Source organism: Ammospiza caudacuta, chromosome 3, assembly GCF_027887145.1.
Source record: "Ammospiza caudacuta isolate bAmmCau1 chromosome 3, bAmmCau1.pri, whole genome shotgun sequence".
Taxonomy (NCBI): Eukaryota; Metazoa; Chordata; class Aves; order Passeriformes; family Passerellidae; genus Ammospiza; species Ammospiza caudacuta.
Window position 1 is genome coordinate 112,267,455 of NC_080595.1, and position 16,815 is coordinate 112,284,269.

Consider the following 16,815-nt stretch of genomic DNA (forward strand, 5'->3'; position numbering starts at 1 on the left):
CCTCTGCTAAAGGGAGCTGTCTCTGGCCTGAGATCTTGCCAGAGTGGGTTTGTTGTATTTGTGTGTGGATGTGGTATTTCAGAATACTTTTTAACCTAATTTGTGTTCTTTGGAGTGAGCATGCCTGGAATGCCTCTTCCACTTCAGTTTTGTTCCAAGAAATCCAATTTGCACACTCAGCCTGAGCAGTGGTGTGGAACAAAGTGTGATAGGTGAGGGCTGTCAGGAGGTTTGCTTCAAAAGCACAATCCTGGTCTGAACTAAATGCAAATATAGTTGCACCTATAAAATACTGTTGTGTGTGTGAAATGTATGGTAGTTGAGATTTTTCTTACCTGATTATGGAGACTTAAAATTTATTCCTGGGGCTATATATTGCATGAGCCTTAGTGATGTAAACTCTCTCAAACATTTTAAAAGAAAAATACATTTTTGATAATGAGTGACTACCATGTTACCATGGATTGTATTCTGATCTTTACAAGTCTGTGTTGTGAAGCTACTGAACAGCCATCTGTGGTTGTACCAGGGTGTGCTTAGCTGGAGAGGGACAATGAAGACCAGAGGAAACAGAGGGGCAAATAATGGAAAAAATGTTAAATGTAGGGTTTGTTTCATTCCTTAAATTATAGTGTGAAATGTTAAATATGTGGCAAGTCATGCCTGATGAACCTGACGATAGTCTGTGCTGAAGTGATGACCTCAATGGATGAGGGCAGAGCAGTAGATACTCTCTATCCTGATTTTAGGTCTTTTGGCACTGCCCCTGTACCATCCCCATGCACAAACTACTGAAGCAGGTACTAGATGAGTACACAGGAGGTGTAGTGGGTCTAGTGCTGGCCAAATGCCAGTGCACCCACTAGAATTATTTACTCATTTTCTGCTGCAAGATAAGGATTAGGCGGAGAGCAAAGCAGGCTCAAAACTTTAAAGGGTATAAAGAAAACTTTATTAACAGAACTAAAAGAAAAATAATAAGAAATCAGAATAAACTGTCAGAATACTTCTCCTCCCCCCAACGCCTCTTCCTTTCTTCTCTGATAACATAAAGAGACAAAATTTGGTATTTTCAGTCAGTTTACCACTTCTAAAATAATTTTTCTGAAGTTCGCTTAGGGAGAGGAGTCTCCCTTGCCATGCCATGGAGTCTTTTCCACAAGAACCAGTTCTCTCGTGGTTTAAATTTTCACAAATAGCAACCACCTGGAAATCTGCACTCATGATGTCTCTCCCATGCTTTGGTATCTTCCCACAGCTATCACTATGGGTCATTTCAGCTTATTGGGGTGCAGTTTTATGGATGAACTGCTCTAGTATAGAAACAAAAGTCCTCTTCTTTTATCTCTGGGAACAGAGGTTTTCTTCTTTTATCCCTGGGGCAAGGTTTCTCATCTCTCTCAGTTCAAGCTTCTCATTGGATCACAGCTACTTCAGCACCTGCTTGCTTCATCACTGGTACCTCTGCTCATGGCTGTGGTTAGAACACTACAGCCCCCCAGTGCATTCCGTGAGTTACAGGGAAAAAATATCTGATGGATCAATTCTGTCCTCACCATAGCCTTACAAGGGAATCTCAGCCCAAGACTAAGGCATCTCCTCATTCGTCTCCCATCTGGGATTTGACTCCTTCACTGACCTTGGTGCCTCCATGTTGTTTTCTCTATGTGTCTTCACCCTTTCCATTTCTCCCACTCGAGAGAAAGGCAGGAAGCAAGAGAGTTTTTCCTGGGGTTTGTTTGTCTTTAAATGTGATTCCACAAAGGTGTATTCAGCTCTCTTAAGTGGTTGAACAGGGTGTCAAGTTTCAAAACTTGCCAGCTGATTGGTTCTGTCAGGTTCAAAGGAAGCTGCAAAGGTCCTTACATGGAACCACTTCTGTAGCTCATGGATTTTTTTTCCTTAACTAAAAACTAAACTACGTTAAACCACAACAGGACGATTGAAAATTGGCTTAGCTGCTGAGATAAAAGGGTTGAGATCAGCAGCACAAAGTCCAGCTGGAGGTCAGACATTGGTGGTGCATCCCTAGGATTGCTGCTAGGGCCAGTGCTGAGTGTAAGCATCTCCTGTAGAAGGGTGAATAAGCTGAATCCACACTCTTTTCAATGGTGTTCAGTGAAAAGAAATACACTGGACACAAACTGAAAAAAAGGAAAATTAATTTAAACATTAGAAAAAATTACAATAAAACCTTCTTTTTATGGTAAGATGATCAAGTGTTAGCACAGTTTGCCTCGATAGACTGTGAACTCAGTCTTTGGAAATACTCAAGTCCTGACTGGGCATGACCCTGAGCAACCTGCTCTGGTTTGACCCAGCACAGAGCAGGGTGTTGGACTAAATGATCTCCAGACTTGCCCTTCAGCTGCAGCTATTCCCTGATTCTTACTCATCTTCCTTCCCTAATAAAAAAGTCACAACTTCATGCAACACATTTCTATAAAAGCTCTTTATAAAGCAGAATTTTCTGGTACATTCATGGTACATTCAGGACTGTTGGTGTGCTGGTATCAGACTACTCCTGGTTCCTATTTGCCCTCACATTGAAGACCACTTAACTTAAAATGATCAATTGCTCATACTGATTTAGCACTCTTTAGAATAATTTCATCACAGACTTTATTACACAAATTTGGGCACTTTCTTGACTGACACTTGTTGAAGTTTTTACCCAAATTAAAATCAAACTTGGTGGAAGTAAAATACCTTCTAGTATGTTCTTCGTTTAGGTTATAACAAGCTCCTGTTAGATCTGGGTTTGAGACTGCATTCCCAGTTTAATGGTAGACATAACCCAGTTTGTGCTTCACTGGCTCTTTTGGTAGGAATCTTCTTTGAGTTGTCCTGGATCATTGCTTTTTTTTGCTGACTTGAGTCATCAGTATAAAAGCTGGAGTTGATTCAGCTTCCCATTTCTTACCTGGCTGCTTACATCCAGTTGGCCTGGTTTAGTGTTCATTTACGTGTGCTTTGCTGGCAGTGTAAGGACTTGAATGACTTCAACCAAACACTTGTTCCTTTTCTGATGCCTTTTTTGTTCTTTTATGCTGAGTGTGTAGCAAACACCTCTGCTGTGGTTCCAGGTGGCAGGCCCAAACAATCAATCAAACTTTATCTGTACTCAGCAAACTTCAAGAACTGTTCTTTCCCTGATTCTGTGGCTGCAGGAGTGTGTTTGACCAGCAGAGCCTCTGAGCTAAGCTGACCATGCACTTGGGTATCACGACTCCCACACTTTCTCCCAGGCTATTTCATTATTCAGCATTGCTGTTAAGCATATTCCCTGTGAATCATTGTGCCCATGATTCTGGTGTATTGGAAGATGTAAAATGGTGTGAGATAGGAATGTGCTCAGGGTTCTTTTTTCCCTTCTCCAACGCAATCGCTCTTATGCATTCATGCTGCTGTTTTACATTTCCGTTTCAAATTTATCGCCTTCTTTGCTCTGCATTTATTCCCTCCCACACTTAAAAATCCTTCAAATCACTCCTCTCTTTTTCTTTCCCACAGCAGTGCCAATCATCCTGTCCTGTTAACATTCCCACAGTCATCTTGGAGCTTGTTCTTCAATCACAGGAGTTATTCACTTCCTATGCCAGTCATCTTTCCTCTCTCACTCTCCTTACATTGTGCTGAAGTGTGGTGAAGTGACATAATCACTTCTCTTTCTTTACCTGGAAGTGTTCTTCTCCTGAAACCTGGGAAAGCAATGGGTTTTTCCAAATGCAAATCATGTTATCCTATGTGGGTTGTTGGTCCTGGTCAGTTTTTGGTCCAAGTCTTGATCTTTCATGCTTTGAAGACTTAGAGCCATTGGTGGATTTGTGAGTGCTGACCTGTTCATGAGTTGTCATGGGCCATGCGTGGGTTGTCATGAACGTGACAGATTAAATTGCTGCTAAAAATACAATTCAATAGGAGATATTCACAACCATCCCATGGATTGGTACTTCTGCTGTTGGCACTGAAGGGAGTGTTCTCTTCTGCACTTTGTTCTGCACCAATCCTGCATTCTCTGCATTAGCAATTTTCTGTTTGAAATTATTTATTATACGTGATCCCCCCTTCATTTATCTGAGATAAACCATATTAGACAAAAATCTATTAAAAATTCTCTTCAAAAAGAGTCCAACTTTAAACTTCTGCTGCTTTATTTTAGCATGCGGGTGTATGGATTGCAATGATCTCTTTCAAACACCTTCCAAACATCTGTTGAATTAGTGCAGGCTTGTGCTCACCTACCACATTTCTGCCTATATTTAAGAAAGCTGTGTTTATGTTTGTCCAGTCGTGGGGTTTTATGAGTTGGTGACAACCCCAGGTTGAAATTTAGGGTTGTCCTAACCCCCTGCTTTTGATTTGAGGTGAAAGTTTCAGATGCTTATTGTTAGAATTTGTAAACAATGCACTAAAGCAAGAAAGCACCCAAATAGCGAGATCCCAAAAGTATTTAAGAGACAAGGTTAAATGGTTAGAAAACTTTATTCTGCAAAAACAGGATGTAGAGGGAACACAGGAGTCTCTTTTTCTAGTTCAGCCACTTTGAGTGGCTTTCCAGATTGCAGCAGATTCCGTACATTGATAAATGGAGGTCTGAGATAGTGGAAAGAAAGAAGCTTGGGTTTGCTTCTCTGTTATCTGCCATTTTGAAGACTAAAATCTCTGTCTGGGATCTGTTTGTTCTTTTCCTTTGAATTTAAAACTGCATGGACTTCAGGCCACTTTTATTTATGTAAGTTCTGCAGTGTTCTGTTACTTAACAAATTCTTGTTGTAAATACCAGTGACTTTGGCTTCCCATTTACCAAAGGAAGTAATACTTCAATTCCAGACAAAGCAAATTCTGTACAACTGAATTCTCCATCATTATTACACGTAAAGAGTTATGGACAGAAAATTATTGCATATTAAAAAAATATTCTATTATTGCTGCATGCAGCTGTCCTGTGGATTATACAATCACTGTTTGAGAATAATGACTTTTAAACAATAGAAAAAATACCTTTGTGTTCTTTTTCTGCCTTTTAAAATTTTGCTTTGAAAAAATGTTCCTTTCATCACCTTTTTCTCCAGAAGTACTGCTAAAATATTTCTTAACCTGTAATTCTGCCTACATTTTAGGAACTGCTGTTGGTTTTGAGCATTAAGCTTGCATAAATGTTTTACTTCAGAAATTTGTATAGTAGTAAATAATCCAGCAAAAATAATTATTTTGTGTTTATCCTGATAAATGGAAGAATTTAATTGGCAAATTGAAATACAGCAGTTGTAACTGGGGAATGGCTCAAAGGCATTAGAGGAAAAGTCAAAGATGTGGGCCATTAAAATTTAACTAATTTTTTTCTAGACTTAAATTGATGTTTAAAAAAATCCTAGCAGTGCCTTGAAGAGTCTCTGTGGCATGATTTTGTATTGGTAACTACTCTGTCTTCCAGAAAAGCTTTTGTAATCTGTACTTTCAAAATGCCCCATTCCTGGAAATAGCCAAGGTCAGATTCGACAGATTGCTCATTGCAGGGGGGTTGGAGAAGATGACCTTTAAAGGTCCCTCCTATGATCCTGTGATATTTAGTAGCTTTTGAACATTTATTTTACAGCTTTGTAACTGACTCTGCGTGTAAGTGGATGTTAATATAGAAACCTGTCTGTCTGTCATCCCCCTTTGCTTTACAGAAACAAGGCAGCAAGTTGGGGTTGGCTTTAGGGATGCCAGGATATGTGTCTTTATCAGTGAGTGTGGTTTCAGTCCCTGTGGGTTTGTGTTGCTGCCAGGGTGGGCTCAGTGTGAGCCCCTGTGGCTGCACAGTGCCCCTGCTCTGTGACCACTGCACTCCCTTGGCTTGTAGCCTCGGCAGCTGATGGGAGGCTTCTGGTGCTGAGCAAGGGGCTTTTTGTGTGCAAATTTCATATATTATGTCCATCACTGCAGTGAATGTCATGCCTTGAAGGCATCTTAGTACAGTCTGACATAGCAGACTGCCCTGAGACAATCTGAAACTTGCTATGTGAATTGTTTTATTGGGAAATCGGGTTCTTTTAAAAATCTGATCACTGTATATGGCCTGGTCCCTGTCCCTTCAGAAATTTGGCTGCCTTGTGTATGTATGTAAAATACTTTGTAAATGGCAACCAGACATTGCCATCACATTTTAAGATTTATAAGGACATTGACATAACAGAAATCAGTAGCTCTTTCAGTTGCTCTGTCCAAAAGATAAGGCACTATTTTCTTTGTTTAAGTTGTAATTCAGTTGCCTTCAAGGAATGTCTCTTGGTTCATGGCTATCTGCAGTTGGCTCCTTGTGTCCCAGAAACACAAACGTGCTTGAGACACACTGAGATTTGTTCCTAATCTAAATTCCTGCTTCAGCTGCAGGGCTTATCCTTGCCATGAGAAGGGGTTGCTATCACTGGATGTCATCCAATGTTAGAACTCTCTTTAGCATGCTTTAATGCTAATTTAAAGAGTTGTGACCTTCCTGTGTTACACACATTTTGGAGCATGAATTTCATGTTGTTTGACTTGATGAAATCATGGAATGAAACAAAGCAGTTCCAAGTGTTCCTTTGAGGGAGCAGGTGGTACAGCCAAGGTGCCTCTTGCTGTGTGTTGTAAAATCTGAGCCTAAATTTATCTCTGTGGCCTGAGAAAATTGTAATATAGTTGGTGGGATCTCCAGTGAGCTGAAGTAGGATTTTGCTTGTCCATCTCAAGTTGAAGGATGAATATGAAGTTCTGACTGTAAAATCTCAGTTTATGACTAAAATGCATAGATACTACCTTAGAAATTCATAATAAATTACAAATTAATACTTGAATCTTTTTTGTCTTTTCAACAATGAAGAAGCAATCAACTCTCTATAGTAAGCTCTGCTTGCTGCAAGGAAAAAGAAAGTGTTCAAACAAATTTGTATTTTGTGGTAAACATTAGTATGGAACACCTCACATCAAAGAGCACAAGGTGGAGAGGACTGGAGTTTTTTAGTCAGATATTTTTTCCCGCTTAACTGAGATACTCTGCACTGTATAAAAATGAGGCTATTGAATTAACTCTTTCATGGTTGAAATTTTTGAGTGCTTCAGTGCTTCATTGTCCATTCATAGCTTATTTGCATTGTTCTACTTTAATTGAATGAAGAGAAAATTAAGTGGTCTATAGCTAGGTGATAAGCTTTTAATTGAAGTTGTATCCATAATTCTGTGAATTGATTCATGTGACCAGAATGGAATAATACTATGAAATTGTGTTAATAGAGTGCAGAAATAATTAGCAAATATAAGATAAATCACCAATAAATATTCTCAGATAATTTAATGAGCTTACTTGTGAAGAAGTACAAACAACTAAATATGCATTACTTGGTGCTGAGGTGAAGGCAGCTGTGATAAGGTTGTGAGCAAAAGTCAGAGCAGAATTAACTGGGCACAAGTGGTCATGAATAGGAATGCAGAACTGAGTAGGAGGTAAAGTCACTGTGTACTAACAGATAATCTGAACTACCATTTATGTTGAAGACTTCCCTCATTTGGATGTATAAATCTGTGTTGGACAATGTGATAGATGGACTGGGCTGCAGAGTACAACTCCCAGCAGATTATCAGGTCTGCATCTGTGTATCTGGACATGCACAAGTCAAAGGCAGTTGCTGTGGGACTAAAGTTATGACTTCATAAAAGTTTTACTTTACAGTTTCTGAGTTCCAGTGATTATATGGGGTTTTGGCCTTTGCGTTTGGAATGTTTTAATACAGTTTAAAAAAACCCCAACAGATTGAACAGGTCCATTAGGCTCTAGAAAGTATTGATTGATAAAGCGTGGCTGGAACTGGCGGCAACTAAAAGATCTTAAACGTGATCAACAATACCAGCACAGATGTGGGACTGTTGCATGCTGCTGGGTCTCAAAGCTTAGAGTATTCCTGAAAGACTTACTTACCTGGAGTAACTGCAGGTGTGGTTTAGGAATCAGTGCTAGATCCCAAATGTGTGCAGCCACTTAATGTGAAATCTGCAGATAATTAACCAGCATATTCCTAAAGTTCAACAAGTTCATAAGCTGGGTTTGCATAGGTGTGAAGTGACCAGAAGATTATAAGAAGCTATGGAAGAATAAAAAACTAGAGGATGAGAAAGTCTTGTTTCTAAGAAAACAAGAAACTTCACAGAACTCCACAGAAGCAGTTATTTCTGATTTCTCTGGTTTTGATAGGGGCTTCTGATTAAAACTGAAGTACTTAAAGTAAAATGAACAAAAACCCCCCAAAAACAACCAAACAACCTACAAATAAACCCTACTCTAAGGTAACAGCTGAAGTTGCTGTAGGTTAGTTGGAGCCAATATTTATGTTCTCCCCCTTCTGCCTTTGGCTTTCCTAAACCTTTTATCCTTTTCTACTTTCCTATCAAAAGTAGAATGAGTTGGAATTTTTGTATGGAAATGTTCTGCTGCTGGAAGATGCTTTGGTTTGGGGAGTATCATGCATCTGGGTTTCTTGTTTGAAGCTCCATGTTTCAGAAGGAAGCTGTCTGTTTAAATATAGATCAGTTGCTTTGAAATAAGATCAATTTTATGTCACTCACTTGTACTTTAATGTATTTGCTATTTAATTATTGTCAATTTAATATTGACAATGCAGTGTCAAGCTCTTTTATATTAGAGAGTGGACCAACATTCTAGAATAACTAAATGGTTTGGAACTGTTTTAAATACCTTCTGAAACCACACTGATATATATATGAAATGCCTGTATAGGAACTAGTTCTGCTTCAATTTTTAAATTGTTTTATTTTGTGGATATCTCTTTAGAGCTGTATCACACAAAAATATGGAGATACTGAGTAAACTGAGAGTTCAAAACATAGGAACAGAACTGATTCTGGTCCTTTTCTGGGCTGGGTCAATGGAAGACTGTTTCCTGAGTTCTAGTTAGGAAAATAAGTTTGGGTTTTAGGGAGGGGAAGAGGGGGAAACTAAATCTGATCTGTCTTCGAATAAGATACAGGCTCTGAAATGGCCCATCATGGTCTCTTTCTTCTGTTTGTGAAATCAATGAAATCAGTCTTGTAAGGAGAAACTAGGATAAATCTATTTTATAAATACATTACAAGTGCACTAATATCTTAGAATTACTCAGGTTTCTTTCTTTTTTTCTTATTCACTTTAGAGCCACTGGAATCTTTATACCTGACATTTAGGTCTCATTGTATCTAATCTCCATCTGTCTTTCGAACATAAATAAAACAATAATAGCAGAGGATTTATGGAAATAGAAAATAGAGTCACTTGTAATGAAGACAAGAAGCACTATTTGTATATGGCAAATTTTAAGTATCAACACCTTGTTTTTGTCTGCAGTTTAATCTGTGGATTACTAGAAGAGACTATTTGTTTTAAAGTGTTGCAGTAAAATAAATCCCACCCTATAATATCAGGATAAAATAGCAATTACGTAAGAAATCTATTATTCATTGCTTCATTATTTGCTGTCTGACTGCATGCTGTTTGACAGTGGGCTTTATCCTCTCTCCTTTTTTTCCCCCTTTGAACTGGGCTGCTTTTGCTGGCTTGGCAGTAAAGGCTGTTTTCTCTCAGCACTGCCATTAAATCTCTCACCTGCGTGTCCTGTGCAGAGCTGCAGTTGAGAGATAAGGTTGGTCTCTCTCACAGCAGTGAGCATTGGTATTCCAGGCTCTTCTTTCAAGGGCATTTTGCTGTGATGAAGCGTCTGAAATGACAAGGAAAACATACAGGCATGTTAAATACCCTTGCTACTCTGAGACAAGTAAAGGTAAATGGAAATTATTTTAAAATACATTTTGAAGCTGTTAACAGAGCTTGTGGATAACAGCAAATCACAGTTTTAGGCAGGAGCATTACAGACCAATTCCAACTGGCATCATCCATTAAATGACAAATAGTAATGGAGAGTCCTTGTCCTGCCCAGATTACACTTAAAATCTAAATAAAACACAAAGCTCTGAGCCATTCTGAATGTGTGTTCCTGCATGCTCTTCACCCAAGGTCACAAAGGTAGTTCTTGTGAAGAATTGAATCCATTTCTTCAGTGTGTTATTCCTGTGACAGCCCCTGAGCACCTCCATCTTCCCACTGGGAACTGGGGGAGATACTTGGGATTTCAGTTTCCTGCAGCTGTCAGAGCACTGGCCTGGCATCCTCTGTGTGTGTGAATCTTGTACAGAATCCCTATGGGACCTGGGTTTAATTCTGTTTTCAAGTACTGCAAGAATAAATATATGTAAGAACTTCACCTGTTTTGTAGTCTTCAGTCATTATAACTTTTATAAAATTAAAGACAGAATAAAAATCTGTTTTACATGTGCTCATTAATATTGGGTGCATTAATAGAGCAGGTATCACCATTCCTATCTTGCTGTTGGAGAAACTGAGGAACAGTGATAACTTTATGTGTAGGATTCCGTTATAGATTAGCACTTAAATTACAGCATCACTTTATACATCTGTACATATGTGCTAGATGCTTATGTTTCTGTTGTAGTTGCTGGAAATCTCATTAGCAGTCAGAGGCTGGAGAGAAATTCAGTCCATCCTAAACTACACAGCAAGTGATTGATCAGCAAAATTCCACTCTAGTAGTCTGTGGAGTACATTGAACAGGGAGTGTGTTGAACAGTTGCCCAAATAATAAGTGCTAATTTAAATATCTTAAAGAATCTCTTGGTGTCTCTGACTGATGGTTCAGAGGAGGGTGATTTCCAGAGGTCCTGGATCATGTCTGTCAAGCCTGTATGTTCTTGGATACCCTTAGGTATCTCCCATTGCATTAGCTATCCATGCTGGAGCAATGAAATTAATTCCCAAATCTGTTGCTTATACTGGCAATGTGTGTACCAGCATGTGGGGATCTATGTTTAGTTCTCTTAATTTGAAACCTGTGGAATTTATCAATGATCTTGTGTAGCTAGGCTGCAAATAAATTCAGCTTACACTGCAGAGTTATGATCTTCTTCTGTTGCCAGGATTCATGTGTGTGTTATGTATTCTGTAGGTGGTCATGGGTTCACCAGATGAATCAAGGATGTCTTGACTCCTGAACTGCAGCAGTTTATTTTACCAGAGAGAGAGAGGATTGCAATTTGGGACCATAACAGTTGTTTTCCTGTGTGGATCTGGCACAGAAAAGGATTTGTAACCGTTCTGAGTTGACAGAAGACACACGCACAGATTTCCACCCCCTCACACCTCCCTGAATTTACTTGGAAGCAAAGGACTATGAATGGTACAGCCACGTTAAAATAATTGAGCAGCTCTGACTCACAGTTGCAGCTTGTGTGGAGCTAAATGAGACAGCAGAGTGATGCTGCCTGACACTTGTTTATGCAGTCACTGAAGTGTTCTCCCACCGTGTGCAGGCCTTTGAGTTGTTTGGTATTATCTTTATTAAAGAGGGAGAAATCCTTCATAATGCTGATGATTTGTTTTATTTTCTTGGATGCCCTCAGATCCCGAGACCTAGAAACATGACTGACAGAAAATTATTGCCTACAGAAAAGCAAAATATCACTTAAAATGCAGAAAAGCTGCCTTTCATGAAAGCAAAGCCAGCCAAGGCATTTTCTAAAATCAAAAGTCTCTGCATGTAAGAGGAACTTACTGATTTAGGATTATTCTAAATTGAACTTTTGTCTGGTCAAGATTCTGTGTCTTTAAAAATGTTCATAGGAATGATTATTTATTATGAGAAGAGAAGGGGTGAATTGGTGTCCTTTTTTTTTGCCACAATTGATGCCAGTTTAAGATTTGTAGAAACTTTAGCTTGGGGGTCAGACTCATTGTGGGAAAATCAGTGGGTTTGTAGCTGTTGGATCATTCAGTGTTCCTTATTCACTGCAAATGACAGCTAAATATTCTCTTTAAAATATACACTTCCAAGCAGTTTGATGGCTATTCAGTCTGCTGGTGTGTTCCTCTGGCTGGATTTGTCTGGTGCTTCCATTGTTTTGGAGGTAATTGACCTTAGCACAAGCCAATGCTCACTGCATTTAAAAAAAAAAATAAATTCTTTCTATGGGTGAGCTGAACCCTGCCCAGTCTTCAGTGTTCTGTTTTCTTTATGTCCTTGTGAAACACCTCTTTGAAGGAGCTAACTTTGCCCCTGAAGAATGTTTGTGGTTGGCCTTTTTATCTTCTGCTGTAGACAAAGAAATTGGAAGAACCGTCTTCTTTTTCTGGATTTTTTTTTCCAGGGCCGTCTTACATTTCTAAATGTTTATGTGGTTTTGAAACTATTTATAATTTATATTCCCGTTAAAAATGATATTATATTTGTAAAAGTATGTTACTGCTGACAGGTAGGAGCATGGTTTAAATGCTGTTTACTTGTGTAGTAGGCTGAACAAGATCGATAGAGGTGCACATCATTAAAAGCACTTCAATCAGCCGTAATGTGAATCCATTCCCAGTGTTCCATTCAGCCCTCAATGGGTCATTGATGGAGGCCTCCTTTTTATTTTTCTGGATTTGTACATTGACCTAGAAAGGTTTGCACCTGCAAGCAGAGCTGCTGCAGAAATAACCCCTCTAGTAGCAGTGATAACAAGCACAAGCTTCAGCCATAGAGCAGAACAGTCAGGATCTGAATTTGGCTGCTGGGTTTGGTTACCACGTGGCTGATGTTACTGTGAGGTCCAGAGCCAGTGAAGTTGCCCTAAGGCTAAATCAGTTGTAGTTTGCTTGCAAAAGGAGGGTCAAGATTTGCAGCAGTTGTTTTAATGACTTGAGAGTTGAGCTTGAAAATCTTAAATCTGTGGTGCTGCTCATGTGTGTTAAGCTGAGGCACAGCTGGAACTACAGGAGGAAAACAACTCCTCACACAAGAGTAAAGGCTGTGCTGTTCCAGGAGCTGTCCAGATCCAGAATGGAAGATTCCTGGCTGGAACGGCATGGCTTTTATTTTCCTTCTGGTTGAGGAAATGAAAATATAAAAGCTGATGAAAATACGAGACCTGATCTTTAAGTGTTAATCATCGGAGTCTAGTGATGCTGTGGGGTTACTGTGGTGCTTGTGAAGGAACAATGGAATATTGCTCTGAGTTCTAGAACCTGTCTGATGTCTATCTGTGTAACTGTGAAAATTTGGTATTTCCATGCTCAGCCTGATTGTACAAATGAGCCTCAGCTGCTCCCAAATTCAGCCCCCTGAGATATTCACAGTAGTGAGTAGTGCCCCTTGAATTCCATGCAAAACTGTTGCTATGGACAAACATTAAAACAAACTAAGAAGCTTTTGAGTAACTGTTCAAAACTCTCCACTTTTTGTTCTCAGAATTTATGGTCATGGTCTTAAACCCCATATAAAATTGGTGAGGGATGGCAGTAGAGTTACATACTGGTACCAGTTTGTGATCTAGAGAACCTTCTGTACAATGCTGAAGTGCAAGTCTATCTATATCAATTTCTGTTTACTAAATATAATATTTAAAATATTCATGAAACATGGCTTCATTTTTTCTTGGGAGTATGGAGAACTGCAATTAACAAGACCATCTAGAGACATAGTTAAGAAATTTTTTGACAGAAATTGAAATACTTTTTTCTTTAAATTTGGATGAAAAGCAAGTCTCCTGAACTGGAGAAATAAGTCAATATTAACCAATTTTAAAGTATTCAATAATAAATTTTTCATTAACATTAGGTGAGACTACAAGGAATTGTGGAGTGCCCTGAAAAAAAAACCATTCACACAGCAATCTGTCTTGATTTCAAATGAGAAATGAGCAGGAGCAAATAGAATATGACATATATTCAAAGATATTAGCTGGGGTACTCAAAAGCTTTATAGAGTTCTTCTGTTAGGTAATCTTTGTTTTCAAGAGGCAAAACCAACTAGGTTATCTTTGTAAAGAGCTCACTAAAATACCCTAGTGGGCTAGAGTGATTTTTAAGGGGAAAAATTAGGTTATACTTTGGAATAGGCAAGAAAAAGCAAGAAATGAAAGAAATTGTGATCTCAGTAAGGTTGCCATATTCAGATGAAGTGGAAAAATTGCAGTGATTCTCTTTTGAAAGGAGATTAACAGTGGATGTGCAGGAATAATCATGAAGTGGAACAGATCAGTTTGCACATCAGGTGCCAGTTTTCATAAGAACATTCAGGCTATTGAAATTGATAGGTGGAAGTTTTTAAAGAAGAAAGGAAGAAAATAACTGCAGAACTATCCAGTGTAGCTCTATAACGTAAGATAATTTTTCCATCACTGCTGTGGAACCACACTCAGGCCAGGCATCACCCTCACTCTGGATGCCTTTATGGACCTCAGAGACCATCATCATCTGGTTCTTGATCTTTTCCTTTCCCAAATGCTTGTTTTGTTTTCATCCTGTTGGTCCATCACTTTTATAACTTTCATAAGACTCAGACACATGACTCATCTTTGCTTTCAATGTTTCCTTCCAGCTCTTTGGTAGCCCTTACTGGCTTCTCGCTTTTCTGATGCTCTGATTTTTCCCTTGCTGTCTGCCTGCTACTTCAATCAGGCCTTCATGGCTTTTTTTCTCTTTTAGCACGTACATATTATATTCAGATATACAAATAAAAGGTCCTATAAACACTCCCAAAAATGTTAACTTCAAAATATTTCTTAAAAATGGTTTCCTGTGGTTTATGAAAAATCTTGACAGTGATAAGTGACCAGTGCACAAAGGAATTGATAATTGTGACAAACAATATTGATTCATTTTCTGCCTTCTGCTGCCCTATCCATTTCTGTTGGTCTCTATAGTCTGGGTTTGTAAAATATTTAGTGCTGGGATAGGATTTTGTCCTGGCTGTGGATCTTAGTTTGTGATTACTGCTGGGGAGGTTCCTATAAATGCAAGTTGAAAAGTGGGAAAATTATTTAATAGAACTTGAAAAAGAATACTCTGGTAAGAGATACTGACTTATCTGTCTCAGCATCTAATGTCACTGCCCTGTCACAGTAAAGAATTTGCTCCTAACACCTAATGTTAGTATAATTAGGAGTTTATCTGTGGGTGAAGTGGAAGTAAGCAGAGCAGTCTCTTACACTGAGCCATAAGCAGCTCCTAGGTTCATACCAGTAGTTAAATATTTAATTCTCCTTATTAATCTGACATATCCATAAATGCCAATTCTAGGCCTACAACAATTAATAGTAATTTATGTCTCATGAGAATGAAATGGTAGAGGAAAAATAATGGTGCCAGTCTGGGATAAAGATCATTTTAGAAGTCCCAGACATGTAGATATTTTATTTCTATCATTAAAAAAATGATAAAACTTGCAAAGAATAAACTGATCACTGAGTCAGCAGGTGTAAAGCATCTTCACTTGTACTTGTTTCTTTTGTTGAATTCTGTTCTATTTGTGAAGGGTTAACCCTTAGGATGGATGGTGTAAAGTTTGCCCAGTGTGAAGTCCTAATTTCAAGGAAATTTTCATGTTCTGTTCTTTGAAAGGGTATTGACTTCCAAATCACACACAGACATGCCTCTGATCTTCCTGGGGATGAGTCACAGTGCAACGTGGATGCGAAGCACTGGCATCAAATTTGCAGTGTGTTGATCGCTGCTGGTGACAGGACAAGATGTTCTCTAATCCCGTGTGTGGGGTTGTAGAGTGAGCTTTATTAAAAAAGAGGACTTTGAGCTATTAAAACCAGAGGGCTGAGATTTTGTTGATTTGAGGGTTTTTTTATGAGTGCTCTGCCGTAGATTTTCAAGTACAGTGAAGTCACAAATGTTACCTTGAGATTAGTGGCTTTAAATGCTGGGTTAATTTACACACAGAGTGGAGCTTTCAGTGTCAGGCGATCTCTTTTATTTTTTTATTTTTTTGCCACCATAAGCACTCAGCTGAAACAACAGCTATGACTCAGTTGACAGTGAACGCTGCTTGAATTGATTTAGTCCGAGTTCAGATTTAGCACATAATCATGTTCAATTTGATCCACTGTGCTGCCTAGAGATAAAAGGGTTGAAAAAATAGATTTAGCTTATGTCAGTCTTTGTGGTGATGTCATTGCCATGAGAGATGGAATAGCGCTGTTACTATGCTGTGCCTGCTCAGTTGGTGGGTGTACGGGGGACAGGCAACCAGCAACTCACTTTAAGTGCACAGAGCTCGTGTTGGAGGCTTGCAGGCATTGCCAGCGCTGAAACTGAATCTTGGACTGTTCAATTGCAGTACTGAAGATTTTTTTTTTAATTCTTTTGTTGTTTTCTTGCATCGTTTGTGACTCTGAGCTTGCCTAACTCAGTGTACAAAGGCGGGGGATGCCAGCGCGTAGCATGGACTGTGATGTTTCCACTCTGGTTGCCTGTGGGGTTGATGTGGAGGTTTTTGCCAGCCAAGAGGTTAAGGTATGCGCCTGCAATCCTTTTGTTGCTTCTTAGAAAAGCCTTTGGGAGCAATAAGCATTTGTATGTAGCAATTGACAATAAGGGGGCAGATGAGATTCTGCTGCGGTGGTAAAAGAAACGCAGTTTAAAAAATCTGTTAATTAAGGGAGAGAAATATGGGAAAGGAAACGTGTCTGCTTTTTACTGTGTTTTGATAAGCTGAAAGAATAGCCTGGTGTTTACTCTTTAATGATGTAAGAAATGGGTTATATAACTGACATCTGTGCATATGCATGTTTCATATTCATATAAAAATCTTTCATTGTTAATTTTGTCAAGTTATTTTTAGTCCAGTGTCACTTTTTAGATCAGCCTTGCCATAAATGTTATTTATTGATGTTGATAACCTTCAGATATCTTTACTCAGTTGAACAGTAGCTGTTTCTTTCCTTCACATTCAAATCAAATATGCA

At 38.8% G+C, this 16,815-nt stretch overlaps 1 protein-coding gene across 2 annotated transcripts in view; it reads left to right on the plus strand.

The window, feature by feature from the left end:
- RCAN2 (regulator of calcineurin 2) overlaps positions 1-16,815 on the plus strand; it is a 79,700-nt gene that overhangs the window by 18,389 nt on the left and 44,496 nt on the right. The window contains exon 1 of one of the 2 annotated variants that reach the window (XM_058801481.1): positions 16,121-16,363. The exons of the other annotated variant lie outside the window; for it this stretch is intronic. Coding sequence (XP_058657464.1) covers positions 16,277-16,363 — 87 coding nt within the window. The 5' untranslated portion in view covers positions 16,121-16,276. Of the gene's footprint in view, positions 1-16,120; positions 16,364-16,815 lie in introns of those variants that run through there. 2 annotated transcript variants of the gene reach the window in all.